This window comes from Pogoniulus pusillus, chromosome 13, assembly GCF_015220805.1.
Source record: "Pogoniulus pusillus isolate bPogPus1 chromosome 13, bPogPus1.pri, whole genome shotgun sequence".
Taxonomy (NCBI): Eukaryota; Metazoa; Chordata; class Aves; order Piciformes; family Lybiidae; genus Pogoniulus; species Pogoniulus pusillus.
In genome coordinates this window covers 31,195,475-31,212,794 of record NC_087276.1, presented here as the reverse complement: position 1 = coordinate 31,212,794, position 17,320 = coordinate 31,195,475, and the positions used below count along the sequence as shown (strand labels likewise).

Genomic DNA, 17,320 nt, shown 5'->3' with positions numbered 1-17,320 from the left:
AAGCCGCGGGGCCTTGACCCACCAGGCCCAGGAGGGCGCTCGTGGGCTCGGCTGACTCCGGGCACAGCAAACGACTTCCGAAAATCACCAGACGTTACAGTTAAAAACAGTTATTGAACGTTAATCTCTTCACAAGAACGGCAGGAAACACTCCCGAACATCCCACAGTAACCGGCTCTCACATACAGTGTGCCACCGGCAAATTTCAAGTCACGAACAAGCAGTCCAGCACCACCCTTCGAGAGGCGACAGCCACCAGCTCACAAACACAGCTCCGTCACCTCGGACCGCAGAAGCTGCTGAATGCTCTGCCTCCCAACTATCATTTCTCAAGCGTTCACATTCGACAACAAGGAGAAAGAAGAGCAGTCGAGCTGTCTATGCAAGCATAAAACACAAGTGATAACGCCTCAGCACACGGGCAAAGCACCAAAGGCTGCTCTACAGCACGGGCCCGGGACCCCGGCAAGGGCTTTCCCCGTGCGCACCACCTGGCTGATGCTCTTCCTGCTCCCAGTGCTTATCCAGAGCTCTTACCAGCTGGACTTTGAACCATTTAGTGAAATCATCTACTGTTCAACTGCAATTAATAGTTCAGAGCAAAATAAACAGCAAACTCCCTTCTGAACCATACTGATAAAACCCATTTCAAACCCACGCTGTATTTTCTTCTCCAGTGCACTCTTTCAGAATACTGAAGGATGATGTGGTCCTTTGCTTTGGTTCTAAAAGAGAAGTGAGTTTGAAATAAGAAATACCTTTCCCCTCCCTCACAGTTCTTAAGGCATCACTTGTAGAAACAGTATAAGGTTCTTCAAGAGAGTTGAAGTTCCAATCACATTTTACCCCAAACACCTGAAAAAAACAGGGACTTAAACTCCAATAACCTGGAAATGGTAGCAGCAGTAAGTGCCCTACTGTACAATTTTGGGCCAGGTCTAACACAGCATCGATTAGCCAAGTCTAAGGCTTATTGGCATAATCAAGAGTAAGACCTTCAGTGTCCATTAGATAAACCACAGTGCCAGGGTGCCAATCAGCTGCTCAGCTGTGAAATGCTTCTGCTCTCATCTAGTGGTCGTGGGAGTGTCGGGAAGTCAAGTTCTTCTGGCTTGTCACTGTTGTCTAGGATGTCTCTGAGCTTCTGTTATTTGTCTGATTAGGAACTGCTTGTCACGACTCTCCTAGGCAGACACAACAAAAAGTATGCTCCAGATGAACAGAAGTAGCACAACTCACATATGAACAGGTCATTTCTTCACTAGAAATACACAGGTTCACCCTTCCCATTGTAGTCTAATGAGGTGCTCCCTGCATGCCCTGAACTACAACTCAAACTTGAAATAGTCTGGATTTCTTTTCTCTCATGTTAGGTCATGTAAACAGTTTTGCCTTGAGCCTATTAAAAACATCTTGCACACCTGAAAACCTGAAAACTGCACTTCCAAGAAGCCTAACAACAGGGAACAAACAAAAATAAAAAAGCACACCAGGACTTCCAGAATTCCCAACTGATTTGAGAAGCCCTGAAAAAGCAGTAAGGCTTTGCTCCCAAATTCCTTATTCTTGAAGCATCTCCACCCAGGACAGTAAGCTTGGAAGGATGGGTGGTTAAATGCCCTATCTAAAACCACATACCAAGAAATGAGCAATTTCCTAGTCATCTGAACAGTGTTACTAGTGAGGCTGGGCTTTGACTAGAGCAGGGCTTGACAGACAAGGACATGGAATTGTTGGAGCCAGTCCAGAGGGCCATAAAGATGCTCGGAGGGCTGCTGCAGCTCTGCTATGAGGACAAGCTACAAGAGCTGGGGCTCTTCAGCCTGGAAAAGAGAAGGCTTTGAGGAGGCCTTGGAGTGCCCTTCCAGCATCTGAAGGGGACTACAGGAGGGCTGGGGAGGGACTATTGGCAAGGTCTTGTCATGACAGGATGAAGAGGAATAGGTTTAAACTGGCAAAGGGGAGATTAAAACTAGATGTCAGGAAAGGGTTCTTTAGAGTGAGAACGGTGAGACACTGGCACAGGTTGCCCAGGGAGGTTGTGGAGCACAGAATCACCCAACGTGATCACATTGGGTGATTCTGTGCTCTGCAACCTCCCTGGAGGTGTTCAAGGCCAGGCTGGATGAGGCCTTGAGCGACCTGTGTCCCTGCCTATGGCAGGGGGGTTGGAACTGGCTGAGCTTTGAGGTCCCTAACAACCTAAAGCACTCTATGATTCTACGACAACAGGATATGAAGACTACTAAGCATGGCAGCAGCTCCTGATGGCCACACAGAAGTATGTCTGCACTGGCACCAAAGAACATGTAGCAGTAGCGGTGACTTGCTCCACACCGAGTACCTGTTGTTGCAAGTGGTGCTATGACCTGCACTCAGGAGCAGATCAGACATGGTGCAGTAACACAGGCTTGGAGGGAAAGGTATGGAGTTGGGCCCCTGTTGTTGATAGCAGAGCAGGAAGCAGAAGTGGGGGTTGTGTAAGATGGCAGAAGGCACAGGAAGCACAAGATTCGGGTTTCTGTTTGTCAGAAAAAAAACTCATGCATGTGGGTGGGTTCAAGCAAGGCAGCAGATGAAGAACAGGGCCACTGCTTCCCAGGAGTCTATCTCGTGCTGGTGTGTTGCCTGATATCACCAGACTCCACCGCAGTTGCTACAGCTGCAGCTGACACCCAGGAAAACCAATCAGCCTGAGAAATGTCATAGTACAATCAGTATTTTACCCTGTGCCATTTGTGAACCATTCCCCACTGCCTGTGCAAACACCAGCTTGTTCCTCTGCAGGCCTGATTCCTGACAAAACAAAGAAAAACTTCAGGGCTACAGAAAGGTGGATTCAGATCTTACCATAACCAGTTGTTCCCTCAGCAGCTCAACCACTCGTTTGTGTGCTCCAGCCAAGGCAATAAAATAGAACATGATGAGGCTGCAAACAACAAACCAACATTAAATGTTAACATAGTGCACAACAGAATTAGTCAGAGAAAGGCTGTTATGAGCTAGAGAGTAGAAGGTGCTTCAAAGTCAATGTATAGCTATATGAATGTTTTGTTCTTTCCAAATAGTAGTAAGTAGTAGGGCTGCAGTGCAAGTCATCCTCCACCTTTTACGCAGGCGATATGATAAAGTAAAAAAACCCCCAACCGCCACAAACCAAACCCAGAGGACTTCCTATTTCCTGTGTGTGCATAACAGGTTCAGTTCAGAACACAGAAACATGTTATGGAAGAAAGGGCTGGGTGGAGACCGAAATAAACTATTTCTCAAGCACAGAAGCTGTAGAAATATCAGGTAATACAGCTCCAAGATCTGTTTGCTGGGGTCTGTTTGTTGTTTTCTTAGATCAAGGTTTGTGGTCAGGATCTGTGATCCCAGGACTTACAATGTTAATTTGCAGAATGTTTCACAGGTAAAGACTTTTGAGGAAGACAAGTGTGGGATGTGTGACACGCAAGAGGAAATGGAATGATGAATGTGACTGCATAGGAAGTTAGAGCTGAGGACGTGTACGTGCTTTGATGCTGGTCTAAGAGCTGTTCAGTAAGGAAGGAAAGGAACCATGCAGCTGAATCAGGTCTCCACAGTACTCACCAAACGACCATAAAAAAAGGCACTGCAAAGGCCTCTGATGCTATGCCATAAAGGACTTGCTGCAGCCCCTTTGGAAATCCAAGTACTGTATCTGGAACAACTGCCCATGAAGTGTTAAAATTCCTGAAAGGCCCACATGCCTTTGAGGAGGGGATGCTGTCAAAGAAGAAGAGATGATGGTAAAAGAATCCAACACAAGCCCCAGCATCACTTTGCCACCATGGTGTTTAAAACTGTAATGTTTGTTTATATGAACTAAGTCCTAATCTGATTTATTAGACACTATATAATTCACTCCAAGTTATCACTCCCCATTGTGTCTGTTTTAAGGGAACACACAACCATAGGCCAAATGTCACTTACCGTGCTATGCTGACGCCTAAGGGAACAAAGGCCAAGACGAGCCCAATCAACAGCACCACCAAGAAGAAAAAATTGGAACTGGATGCCCTGATGGGCTTGGTTGCAGGCTTACATGTGTACTTCAAGCTGATCTGAAGAGGCAAAGGGAGCAGGCTGTCACCAGCATATCTAGACTCATACACCCAAACATACTCATCCACCAATTGAATTCTCCATTCTCAAATATGCTACCAGTTACCTTGTAACCATTCCCCCTTCAACCACTGACTGGCGTAAGTCTGTGTCTCCGAGTAAGAATTTGACCCAGAGGACATCATACAGTCAACTGACAGTAACTCTGTGTGTGAGCCACTGCACAGCCCTGAGCTTTGTTCTGCCACACTCCAAATGGATGCATATTTTAGTTCTTCCAAGAGAGGATAAGTAAGAACTTGATGCACGGGAGTTGTGTGGCCATAGAGCACAAACAGAGGGCTGGAACACCTCCCAGACAAATAACTGAAGAGGCAGTTATTAAAATGCTGCTTTGCTTGATTTCAGAGCAAAATTCTACCTTCCCTTGGAAGCATGAGGCCTACAGAAAATGGAATGCCATTTCCCCATTTGCAGATGTTTTGAATCAGCTGCATGCTGTGCTACAAACCCCACAGAGATGTGGGCTCAGCTTTGCTTGTCAACCACACGTTGCCATTACCTTCTTAATGTAAAAGATGATGAAGTATTTTATCATTGCTATTGCAGGCAGAAGTGGTGAGAAGAAAGTTCCAATCCAGCAGATGGTCTGCCCATAAACGATTTCCAGGACATTGTCAGAAATCCCAAATTCCTGCAATCCAAACCACTGAACTAGCTTGCAGGGGCAATGAGTAACTAACAACCTGAAAACAAAGGACATCATTAATCCTAAACCGAAGTAATAGGGTTTAGATTACTTCTCATATCTACACAGATACTATTTAAGCAGTAGAAAATATCACAGAAAAATGCCTGAAATAAAAAAATAGAGACTCAAGTATAAAAGACCACACAGCCACCTGAACAGCAAAAAAGTGCTCAAAGCACCAGGAATGTGTTTTAATTTAAAACTTGCCATTTGGTTCAGATGGGGAATTAGCAAGAGGCGGCCAGAAAAGGTGGTCATGTGCCATTTGCAGAAGCATGCTCAAAAGGCAGAGACACTTACTTCCTAGGAAAGCCCAAAAACAGGACTCCAGCAAGAATGATAATGAAATCAAATATCATCAGCTTATACATTTCTCGCCCAACTTCAGTTTCCCAGCACTATAAAAGCAAATCAGGAGAAACAAGATTAGAGTCTAAACAACAGGTGAAAAATAAATCTGTCAACCACTAAAGTAACAAACATCTCAGGCCAAGTGCAGAGTCATTCCCATATTTAACTGACGTGTTCCACAGCTTCTGTGCCAAGCTTTTTACCTGTATGTTTTGTTTGTTAGATGCTCTGGGGTTTTTTTTTGAGGAAAGGTCATTTCTCTTAATGAAGCAAAAGGCAGGAACACAGAATCACTGAATGTTAGGGGTTGGAAGAGACCTCCAGAGATTGAGTCCAACCCCTCCTGCCAAAGCAGGAAATGCAACTGCCTCAAAACAGAGTCACCTCAAACAATCCTCATGGTGGTCAGAAAGTCTATGCTAATCAATAATCTGCCAGTGGCCCGATTTTAATCCGAGTTCTAGAGAAACAAAGGATAACCCTAAGAACTGTACAGACCTGCACTGAACACTAAGATTCAGCACCAGCTGTAACACAAACAGCAACCCCAGAGCTGACTCTGAACACCTCTAGACAAGCAAGTCTCACAGAAAACAGATGTCTACTCACAAGTTCAGAAGATTAAAGACCACGATAAATCTACTTACAGGATAGAGTTCATAATTGTATCCACAGGCATTGCACTTGTCAGTGACACAGAAGGCGATCTGACTCCACAGCGAGAACAAGAGAACGCCGATACTGGCCAAGCGCACGAAGATACACCTGGAAGAAAGGCAACCCCCAGTGCCAGATCTGCCCCAAGAGAGCCATTCTGACATCTGGACCAACTTGCACAGGAGTCCAAGGAAGGCTTCAAACAGAGGTGTCATGCAGAGCTTTAACGTAACTGCCAGCTAAACGTGTCTCTTCCTCTAGCCCTAAGTTAAATTGCTTTTCAGCTGCCCTGCTCCAGGCTCCGGTCCCTTGCTCCTAGATCAGTCATTTCAGTTGCAGATCTCGATGCCACAATGGGCAGAGATTCTCTCAAGTACAGTTTGAGAGACCAGGTGACAAATCCTGTGCACTATTTCCCTCTCAGGTGGCTTCAGGCCTTCAGAGGCACTTAGCCAATTCAGAAAGACAAAGTACAGGGCATTACAGAGCTCAGATGCTTCAACCCAGATCTGACTGCCCTGAGCTGCCAAATGCTAGCTCTCTGTGCTCTCACACTGAAATAGCTTTTATCACAGAATTTCCAGCTCCTGCCTTCAGCAAAGCCACGCTGCAGTCATGGCAGTACACACACATTTGCTCATTCAAGGAACTGCTGCATGCAAAGCAGCGTGAATCCACAGCTCTGCAGACACAACTTTTCAACAACCAGAATGAACAGTAGAGGACTTCCAGACCACACAGCTAAATGGAACTGAGGAAAACTTGGACTGAAGTGACTGCATTGTACTGTCATCAAAACAGGAGATTGTTTCCAGATTTAAAATTAAAGCTTACAACTAAACAGAAGTCAAACAACGCCTGCCTGGCTTCCAGTGCAGAGCCAAACACCTCTTGCCTCTTGATGTTTCATTGTTGACTGTGCTTAGAACTAAGTCACAACAAAACCATTGTTACCTCATGAGAGTCAGCCTAATTTCAAAGGCTGGTGAATATTCTTCAAAGGTGATCAGAAACGAGAAGATCAGAGGAGCAATGAAGTTGGCCAGTGTGATTACTATGGAAGGCAAATATTGCACCAAGAGATTAGCTTCAAGGGTCGTATCGCTGATGCCCTGTGCAAGATGAGAAAGAACACACTCAGAGGAACACTTTCCTGACATCATGCTATCCTCCAGCCTCTCTTGTCCAGCATTCAGCTAACATCTTGTACTCACTATTCATCCTCCAGCTGTAAGCTTCTCCACTTCAGTTTGCTGCTACACCTTTGCCTTCACCATTACCTCCCTCCATCTCCAACCATGAGTATTTCTGCACTTCCCTAAAGCTTGTTTCAAGACTCCTCTCACCAAGGTTTGGGTGGAACTACACTGTACACTGTCTAAGCCAGCACTAAGGCTACCACTCTGCCAAAGTGTAGACGCTTTTAAAGCTATTCTCACCAGCACCAAGCAGCTCATCTGGCTTTCCTACTATCCTAACAAGCTCCTCTATCTACTCAAATGAGTAGGCAAGGGCAAAATATTGATCCTTAGACATGAAGCTAACAGCAATTGAGGCTGTTTTTCAAGTTTTTCTCTACTATCCTCCTTCTCCACCCTCAAACACTACCTCTGACATAAATGCTTCTTTAGTCCTGATTTCCTGTTTCTCTCTCTGTAGGTCCTGGCAGTTTTTTAAGAGTTAGGTCCACCATGAGAACAACGTTCCCAGTGCCTATTACATCGCCAATGAACAGAGGGCAGAGAAAGTGTGGTCCCCATTCAGGTCAGGCTAACTCAAGACTGGGGTCCTACAGTGAAGTCACTCACTGTCGCAAAACTGATGAAACTGTTGCCTGCTCTTGTTCTGCTTCTGCACCACCATTCTCATCTGCGTGTCCTGCCAGAGGCAAACACCACCACTCAACCTGATTCTTTTAACTGATGATGCAATAACCTTTTCCTCTGCAAAACACTGTTCAAAGGCTTCCTGCTTCCCCACAAAGCTTTCACTCAAGCCACAATGTAGATCAGAATCCTTTACTCTCCCCTTACCCTTCTGTTCATTTTGGCAGTGAAGCAACTAACCAAACCAAGAAATTGATCGTAATGAAGTTGAACTAGGTCAGTTTCCTCAGCCACACACGCATTTGTGCCAGCAGAACACAGAGAATAATTACAGGGGAAGGAAGGCGAGCGCTGCTCTCGTGTCAGTTGCACTAGCTCAAGGCACACAAGACCGAAGCTCCTCCTCAAAGGAGAACATCACTGGGGGGTTTCTGCATGTAGTACTCCACCTTTCCCACTCTCTCCTGCTCAAGAAATTCTACATCTGTAGAAAGTGTTTGCAGATCCCTTGCATGAAAGGTGCTATATTAAGGTACTTGACTCTTTCACAATAGTTCCTCTTGTTGTAATCAGCAGCCCCACTGAGTCTGTCCTAATGTCATATAATACTTACATTGGACTTCTCCTGAGAGAAGACAGTTGCTCTATAAATAGAATAAAAGCATCCTGATAAAACTGCAACAACAATGACGTTCACAAGTGCTCTCAGGGCATAGATGCGCAGCTTTTCTTTCATTGTCCTGCCAGCTATTTTTTCCTTCCGTCTTTCTTCCTCCAAGTCTGTCTGAAAACAAAAGCACGAAAAGATGTGCAGTTTGCTGCTGCAGCATGCATCACTTGACACCCTGTCTGCAGCCTCTGGGATGTGCAAACCCATAGCTTATTGTAGGAGGGTCAAGCACACCAAACTGAGAGTGCCTTTTTATCGGCACAAATGGGTCCATGCAGGAGTGGAACCTGCCATGTGCTCAGTCTCCTCAGGCTGGGGGCCCTGTAGCCAAAGTGTCTCCCACTCCTCTTAGCTTTACTGTAACAGTAACATATTTGCTCCAGGGCAGAAAGACAATTTGCCTGCTTATTGTGAGACTTCTCTCGGACAGCTTAGTACTAAACTCTGAAACAGGTCCATTAGCCTACTCATCTTCCTCTGCAGGTAAGGAACCAGCTTCCTTCTCCTACTCTTTGTGAAGGAAAACTGGGGGATGGCAGAGAGAGAAGGAAATACACTCTTGAGTAGCTTGTCACAGAAACTTGATGCTTCACCCTTGCTAATGTGAGAACACAGCATGGCCTGTGAAGGCAATTTAACCAACCACCCAGGCATCTTCTAAGGACTTACTTCCCTCAAACAGTAATGTTAAGGTGCGAGTTCTAGAGGCAAAAGCATGGTAAGTAAACGAAGCTTTGGTTATACCATGAAAAAAAAGATGACTGTAAGCTTTACTGAGTAGAGAGCAACTCACTGTGACTTGTGGAATCTCTAATTACTGCTTTGTGGTTTGTAGTGGAGTATCTTTTCAAAAGGTAATGTTTCACTACACAAATCTCTGCTGCTGGTGTAGAGAGAGGAGAAAGAAGGCTCTGGTTTCAGAGAGAGCCTTTAAAGCTCTTTGAAAAGACAGTCTGAAGATTTGGGGAATCTTATCATCTGCCTTTTCTATGTGCATGTGTACCAAACACCCCTAGAGAAAAATCTGCAGTATCTTCTTACTGCAACAGTACTCTCAACTTGTATGAAGAATACTACATGAATTTCACTCCTCCTCAGACTACCACTTACCACACTGCAACTTGTAACACACAATACTGAAACCGATTCCCAACAGTACAAGGGTTCTGCCCACAGCTGGGATGGTTTTTCCTGTTGGATTATGTAGAGACTAACAGAGGAAGCAGGACCGGAGTGTGAGGAAGAGGCAGATAAGACAAGCAGCTAACAGGATGATTTCAGTCCCCAGAGAATGGGGGAAGGGCCAACATCAGTGTCAATCCATCTCACATTGTACTGCAACTCTAGACACCTACAAAGCATGCAAGAGGATGTGGGCTGCCCTGCCCCCAGTATCAACTACTTCAGTCCTTCTTATCCATATTCCATCACCTCCAGTTACACACCTTTCTTTTTCAGCCATCTAAGCTCTATGAAAGCATAACCATAGAAAAGGGAAGCTACTTACTTGGACCTCATAGAGCAAGCTGCGGTGCTTCAGCCGTGCTGCACTTGGATCTGTAATGCAGAAATCCCAGCCTGCAAAGACTTTGTTACAATAACTCTGAAACTGATCTTCAGCATCCACCAAGTTCTGCTTAAATCCTTCCACAGACCTAGAGGAAAACACAGCTTTACCTCACTGGTGAGCAGCAGTATTTTATCCACAGAAAACAAACCCAAAGTCAACACCTCAAGCCCTCTGGCTCAAAGACTACACAACACCACAGCCCTCTCACCAGCAAGCAGCCACATCGGCTATACTAAATAAAGCAGTAGGTCCCTGGTGAGCTGTCAATGTGAGGTTCTGAAGCAACCAGAATCAGATGACACAGCTTACGTCCCTCTGTGCTTTGTCACAGCCATACCTTCTCATCTCATCTAGCACTTCTCTGACATTGCAGAGACGGCTCAGCAAAGCAATATGGCAAAAAAAACCAAATCACCCAAACTCCCCCCCAGACAAAAATCCTTCAATAACTACTGCATAGCTGAGGTGGTTTATTTACATGCATATAAAAAATATAATACTTCAAATGTATTTATTTTGCTAGCTCAGTTTCCCCTACTGTGTCACTGCATCCTCAAGTAAGAGTCTCTATTTCCTTATCAACCACTTCTAGAATGCAGCATGCTCCCTACAAGTGAGAGTGCAATGTAAACTGTGCAACAGCTACCAGGAAATAAACTATACAAGCAACTTTACCTTATTATTATCCAGAGGAGACTTAATGCAAGGTAGGCAAATGTAGCCAGCAGATAGGCTAATGGCAAGTTGTACCTCATGATACTGATCCATGCTGCATCTATTGTGTAATAGCCATAGAACAAAGCTGTCACTTCAAGGATCCCCTATGGAAACATGAAGTTTGAACAGAATTTTTAACACTGGCAGACTCTGCCCAGTTAAACTCAAACTGGAATTAAGCAATAACTTTGCAAATTTAAAATTACTGCCATCACCCCTACCCAACTGCAATGCAGACACCACACGACTGAAAATGCCTCTCTTCACCAAAGAGTTCTATGACAAGGACACAGAGAGCAAACTACAGAGTGTGCTCCAGAACATGAAACACATAGCAGCTGGCAGGAGAGGTGCAGGCTGCAGCATATTGTAATGACAGGATAAGGGGTAATGGGTTTAAACTGGCATAGATTCAAACGAGATGCTAGGAAAGGGTTCTTTACAGTGAGGGTGGTGAGAAACTGGCACAGGTTGCCCAGGGAGGTTGTGGAGCATAGAATCACCCAATGTGATTGAAGCTCACATTGGGTGATTCTGTGCTCCACAACCTCCCTGGAGGTGTTCAAGGCCAGGCTGGATGAGGCCTTGAGCAACCTATTCTAGTGGGAGGTGTCCCTGCCTATTGTAGGGGGTTGACACTGGATAATCCTTGAAGTCACTTCCAACCTTCACCATTCTACAATTCTGTATGTCCAGCCAGGCCTTGTGAACACTCAATAAAAGGCAGTTTGAAAACTGTTCCCACAGATAAAAGGTTCATTTTACCCCAGTGATGCATGTGCCTCATCATTTTTCAAAATCAACAAAGCTGCATTTCCCCAATCAAGTGTTTTCACATTTTCCATGCTATGTGGACACAGAAACTGAATTTAAAACATACAAATACCTAACTACTTACAGTGCCACTGAGCAAATCTTTGAGGTAAGTATAGAAGTAAACGAGTCCCTTATTACCACTAGGTTCGTACACCGTGCAGTGGGAATCTGTCAAAAGACAGGCAGGAAAAGTCACTCACATGGTAGTGCATTTTGAAACTTCAAGATCACGTTCATGCAACAATGTGCAGTTCTCTGTGCTGGCAGGTGGAGGAGAAGCTGATGGAAAGAGGCAGTCTCACAGACAACAGCAGTACACAGCGCAGACGCTTACCTATGTTCTTTAGAGGAATCTTGGCAAAGCTACTGTTGAATACTCCGGATTTAGAGATGACACTGGGAAGGGTAACAAAACTGAACATCAGGATAAAAATGACAAAATTCAGCAGGACCAGAAAGCGCAGGAAGGAGAAGTAGGACTGGATGCCTGTGCCAAATTTCCCTAGGAACAAAAGAAGCAGGCCAAGAATTACAACAATAAATCACTGAAAAACAGAATGAGCAAATTATCCCTTCAGGTACACTGAATTAACAGAAGAAACATTACTAAAGCCACTTTGAACTCCTGCAGGCTGACAGCAAGAGAACCAACAGGGAAGTGTGACTTCTAAATACATTCTCTCCAATATATTTCCTGCCATGGCCTTTGTACCAGCCATGAGGCAAGCAGGTAACTTAAACGCACAGATATCTGAAGCCACAGCCACACGTGTAAGACTACCAATAACAGAAGCAACCTGAAAGAGGCAAAAAAAGCCCCAGCAGAGGGCAATAAATACCTTCTATGCTGTGAATGTCACGGCGCCAGAGCTTCAGGTAAGACGACAGCTCTTTGATGTCACCGAGAGCCCTTTTCAGTGACTTACTGCTAGTTCTCTTCCACTGCTTCCATCCAGATAAATATTTTATATCCACCTGTTGACAGTCCCTAAAAATCAAGAATTAGTTTCTGAGTGCAGGTACTTTTTCACTACATGTAACAGAGCCTAGCACAACAGAGTCTGCTTGCAGCCCTCAGAAGGATAACACGGTGTCAGAGTAGCGCTAGCTGGCTATGACGTGATGATCTCAAAGGTCTCTTTCAACCTCGACAGTTCTATGATCAGAGAATGGTTTAGGTTGGAAGGAACCTCAAGGCTCAGCCAGTTCCAACTCCCCTGTGCCATAGGCAGGAACACCTCCCACTAGAACAGGTCCTCAAGGCCTCATCCAATCTGGTCCTGAACACCTCCCTGGGCAACCTGTGCCAGTGTCTCACCACCCTCACTGCAAACAACCCTTTCCTAACACCTACTTTGAATCTCCCCTCTGCCGGTTTAAACCCATTCCCCCTTGTCCTGTCATTACAAGACCTTGTCAATAGTCCCTCCCCAGCCTTCCTGTAGGTCTCCTTCAGATACTGGAAGGCCACTCCAAGGTCTCCTCCAAGCCTGCTCTTCTCCAGGCTGCAGAGCCCCAACTCTTGTAGCCTGTCCTCACAGAAGAGCTGCTGCAGCCCTCTGAACATCTGGGTGGTCTCCTCTGGACTGGCTCCAACAGTTCCATGTCCTGCTTGTGTTGGGGGCTCCATTCCTCCTCCTGTGACATCAAGCCAACTCACATACAGCAAGTCTTCTCACAGAAAACACTCTCTTGGAGGGAATAAAATCCCACAACAATCCAATTGAGAACAGCACAACATACAAAAAAAATGTAGCTGGACTTCCAAATGGGATCACAGGGAATCACAGAATTAACTAGGTTGGAACCAGAGACCTCCAAGCTCATTCAGTCCAACCTAGCACCCAGCCCTAGCCAGTCAACCAGACCATGGCACTAAGTGCCTCAGCCAGTCTTTTCTTGATCACCTCCAGGGACAGCAACTCCACCACCTCCCCAGGCAGCCCATCCCAATGCCAATCACTCTCCCTGGCAACAACTTCCTCCTTACATCTAGCCTAGACCTCCCCCGGCACAACTGGAGAGCGTGTCCCCTTCTTCTGTTGCTGGAAGATGCCATTAAGGATTTCATATTCACAAATGGCTGGAAAAGAGAAGAATCTTTCCTCAAAACTTCTGATCAAGTGGCTCTCTCTCAAAAAAAAAATCCCTGAAGTATTTTGCTTTCATCTTTCATGTTCCAAATGCAGCTGATTGAACCAGAAAATTACTGGAGTTTATTGTAGAAAATTCACAGGTCTCACCATCAGAATGAGGTACCACATTGGAAGAAAAAAAAAGTTAAAAAAAGAAAGAGAGAGCTCTAAAGAGGCTTAAATACTTCATTTGGATTTCATGACTTTAACCTCTATACCACATTCCAGTATGTAATAGAAAAGAAATGTTATTAAAATTACTTTCATAGTACTTTGAAAAGAATTCCTGTGAAGTGCCAACTCAGTGAATCTGGGAATGTCTTTCTTCACCAACAGGTGTGTGATCCAAATAAAAAGCTGTACACAGACACCAAGGATGTGCCATGAATTTATAATCACCTCTCACTTCCAGCTTTTCTTACTATACTCACATTTGCACTTTTTAAAATGGCTAGATAGTCACTGACAGCATTAAGGAGAATTTTTAGTGGCTCAGAGCTTGAGGGGGGGTTTCTGTTTTGGTTTATTTTCTTCTTTTAAGAAATTTCCTAGAAACATAGCTTGGAAAGTTTGCTTGTACGCAGCAAATGCTGTTCCAGCCTGTGATGCCACTGGAGGAGGGCAGCAGTTAAGCAGCCGAGAGGACACTATGCTAGAGGTTTCAATTTTAAAAGACCTTGCACATAACTCTACTTGAGTGCAAAAGGGACTCACTGCCAACAAGAAGCCATTGCCATGCATGCTGGAGGATGACAAAATTTCCATTACCCACCTCTGCTGAAAGTAGAATTAGAGCAATTTGGCAAAACCCCAAATTAAAGCCTGTATGAAACAATCAAACAGGCAGCTGATGAACTCTAAGTGCCAAAACATCCACTCTCAAACTACAGGCTGCAGCATGCACTTGAGAGAATTCTCTGGCCTGTGTTTGGTCTGCATTTTAAACACAGGCGTGGGCTGCACATTCATCTGTTAGCAGAAGTTGAGCGTTCAGCTTTCAGGACATTCATATCAAGCATTTTGTGCTGGCAGCTGCTGCAAAACACAACACAAAAAAATGACCTATGGAAGTCCCAAGAAGCCGCACCAGAATCTCACAAGACCTCAAACGTGTAAACAACCTTGAGACATCCCAACTCCGCTCTTAACATATACCATGGCCACAGGACTGCAGTTCCTTTTACTTTAAGAACTGAGTTTTAGATACCCAACTTCACATGACAATTCAGAGCATCAAACAGTTTCCTTTGTCATGCCATAGACCATCTGCTGTTGCTTTTGTACAGTCTGCAGAGTTAAACTTGACTCCAGGATCAGGCTGAAGCCCATTTCCCACCGTTCTTAAAGCAACTCTTGTTCTCTGTTAAGTACTTTCACCTCTCTCCTAGTTCATAACCACAACGTACCCGATTTAAAAATGCAGCTGTTCTATACAGCTGTGTCCTCCAAGGAGTTCTCAGCCTAGTAGTAAGACGTGAGACAACAAGCCAAGAAATACGGGCGGGGCAAAGCATGCACTCTGCACTCCCCTCCCTGCAGAGGGGCTGGAACTGCTAACAGCAAAGAGCAATCCGAAAAGGTACATGAAAAAAAAAAAAAAAAGGCAAAAAAATCAAGGTCCTGGAACGTTTCTTTCCCCCTGTAGTGAGCCCGGTCAGAGAGAGCACAATGTGTTTTGGGAGAACTGCTAAGACCCGAGAACAGCAGCACCAGCATAACAGAACAGGATCGCTCATGACAGAGAACCCCACTGTGACCCTCAAAAACACGAAACTCCGAGGCATAAAACAGAAGGCTGTGAGAAACACCTTTGGCTGCTGCAGGTAACTCCCAGTTTTGATTCATTTCTTCCAATTTAAGCTATTCCTCCCCACAGTCAGCTGCTCCCTCATGCCAGCCAAGCACACACTCCTGCAGCTGGAGGTGCCACAGGTAGCCTGCCGTGTTTTGGCGTGGGTAGCTAGGCAAGTTCTCCAAACCACAAACCGCAGGGTGAAACAGATACAGACGAACCCAATTCTGCTCCAGGCTTCCTTCATACCTATGCTGTGTTTAGGAAATGGCAGAATCATCGAATGTTCCGGGTTGGATGCGTTCTTTACAGGTCATTTAGTCCAATCTCCTGCAGCCAACAGGGGCATCTTCAACTAGAGCAGGGTCCTCAGAGCCCCAACCCACCTGAGATGGGGCACCCACCACTTCTTTGGGTCGTTCGAAACCACCACCCCTTGTCCTGTTCGCACACAGTATCACCGAGGTGGGGAGAGACCTCATCGATCATCAAGTCCAACCTGCTACCACAGAGCTGTGGGCCCCGTGAAAGGATGTCCCCAGAATCATTAAAAAGTAAATAAAGGAAAATAAGTGTAAAGTTTAACCTTAATCTCCTCCTCTCCGCCATACTCCCGGGGTGTTCCCTGGCAGGGCGAGGAGCCAGCTCGCTGCCCTCAGGCTTCGGGCCCTGGGGCTCCGCAGCACGGAGCCCCGCGAAGCCCTCCGGGGCCGCTCGCCGCTCCTGGCTGCCCGCGGTGGTGGCGGCGGCCGCACGACGCCTCAGCGCCGACTGGTAGCTGGGCAGCTCCTGCAGGAAATCCACAGGTGCAGGGCCACGCATCTCCTCGGGAGGAAAGACCTCTGCCAGGGGAGGAAAGGCAGGGGCTGCGGAGAGCGGCTCGCCACAACATGGCACCCGGCCGGCAGCCCCACGGTGTCCCGCCATGGCCGCCCCCCGCGACCCCGCAGCGCTGAGGGACAGCAGACAAGGCCAGGCGGCAGCAGCACCGCTCCCTTCCCCGCGGGTGTCGCCGGTGGGTGCTCGCCCCGCGCCCCGCCGCGCTCGGTACCTGCCGCTCCCGCGCCCTTACCGCTGCCCAGCTGCCAGCCCGGCAGCTCCGCGCCGCCCCCGAGCCCGCTCATGTCTGCGCGCGGTGGGGAGCCGCCGTCCCGCGCCGGTGCTGCCGTTTCAGGGCGCTGCGGAGCCAGCGGGGCTCTGGGGCGGCGGCTGCCGGAGAGCCGGGGCTGCTGGCAGGGCGGAGGCGAGGCTCCCGGCTGGGGCCGCCTTCCCTGGGGCGCCTCGCCGGCAGGGGGCGCCCGGGGCCGCGCTCCCCGCTCAGGTGAGGAGCTGACCCGGGGGTCGGCGCCGCGTTCGCCCTCAGCCGCCCTCATCCTGGCCGCGCGGGGGCGCAGTGCGTGCCGCCCGCCGCGAGGGAGCGCCTGAGGCGCGCAGGGCTTGGCCCTTCCCGCGCTGCGCGGCCTGTCCGCAGTCCTCCCCCCCTGCCTTGGCGCTGCTGTGTCCGTCCTGGTTTGAGCTAGGAGTTTCAGATGTGGAGGCGCCGGAGCCTTTCCATTCGTCTGTCTAGGGCTTTCTTTAGAGAAGCCGTGAAGGAGGGCGCCAGGAGGTAGGCAGCGGGTCCGTCAGGAGGCACGGTCCGTGCGCCCCGCGCCGGGGCTCTGGGGTGCGCTGACTGCCGGAGGTTTCTCCCAGACACTTGGCTTAGAAACATAAGCTTTGTCTCCGTATCTTCCGATCAAGTGTCCACGCTGGCGTTGGGTACTGTGAAAACTTGCTGCAAGCCCTGATACTTGGTTAATTCCGCTGCTGGAAGTAGGTCCAGACTGCCTGGCTTGCGGTGAGCGAGTCCAGCCGCACAGGCTGCAGTGCCGGTGGGCCTGCAAGCTGAGCATCGGCTGAAGCACAGGCAGTGCGCTCCTGCAGCTCTTTTCCCTCTGGCAGGCAGG

At 47.3% G+C, this 17,320-nt stretch overlaps 1 protein-coding gene across 1 annotated transcript; it reads right to left on the bottom strand.

The window, feature by feature from the left end:
* Positions 1–105: 105 nt before the first annotated feature.
* On the bottom strand, positions 106–16,768 carry TMC7 (transmembrane channel like 7). The gene is made up of 16 exons (XM_064153856.1): positions 16,447–16,768; positions 15,961–16,216; positions 12,287–12,435; positions 11,782–11,949; positions 11,530–11,615; positions 10,590–10,735; positions 9,852–9,999; positions 8,288–8,458; positions 6,803–6,960; positions 5,839–5,956; positions 5,141–5,238; positions 4,652–4,835; positions 3,958–4,088; positions 3,595–3,750; positions 2,851–2,929; positions 106–1,184 (listed from the first exon to the last, which is right to left on the bottom strand). Exons 1-16 carry the CDS (start codon positions 16,745–16,747, stop codon positions 1,116–1,118), a joined length of 2,418 nt encoding a protein of 805 aa, XP_064009926.1. The 5' UTR covers positions 16,748–16,768; the 3' UTR covers positions 106–1,115.
* Positions 16,769–17,320: the final 552 nt, after the last annotated feature.

Coding starts and splice junctions, on each gene's coding strand:
- TMC7 (XM_064153856.1), bottom strand. CDS start 16,747: ATGAGGGCGGCTGAGGGCGAACGCGGCGCCGACCCCCGGGTCAGCTCC. Junction 2,930..3,594: donor CCTTTTTTTATGGTCGTTTG/GTGAGTACTGTG, acceptor TGTTGTTTGCAG/CCTCATCATGTTCTATTTTA. Junction 1,185..2,850: donor TGAGGGAACAACTGGTTATG/GTAAGATCTGAA, acceptor GTGTCTGCCTAG/GAGAGTCGTGACAAGCAGTT.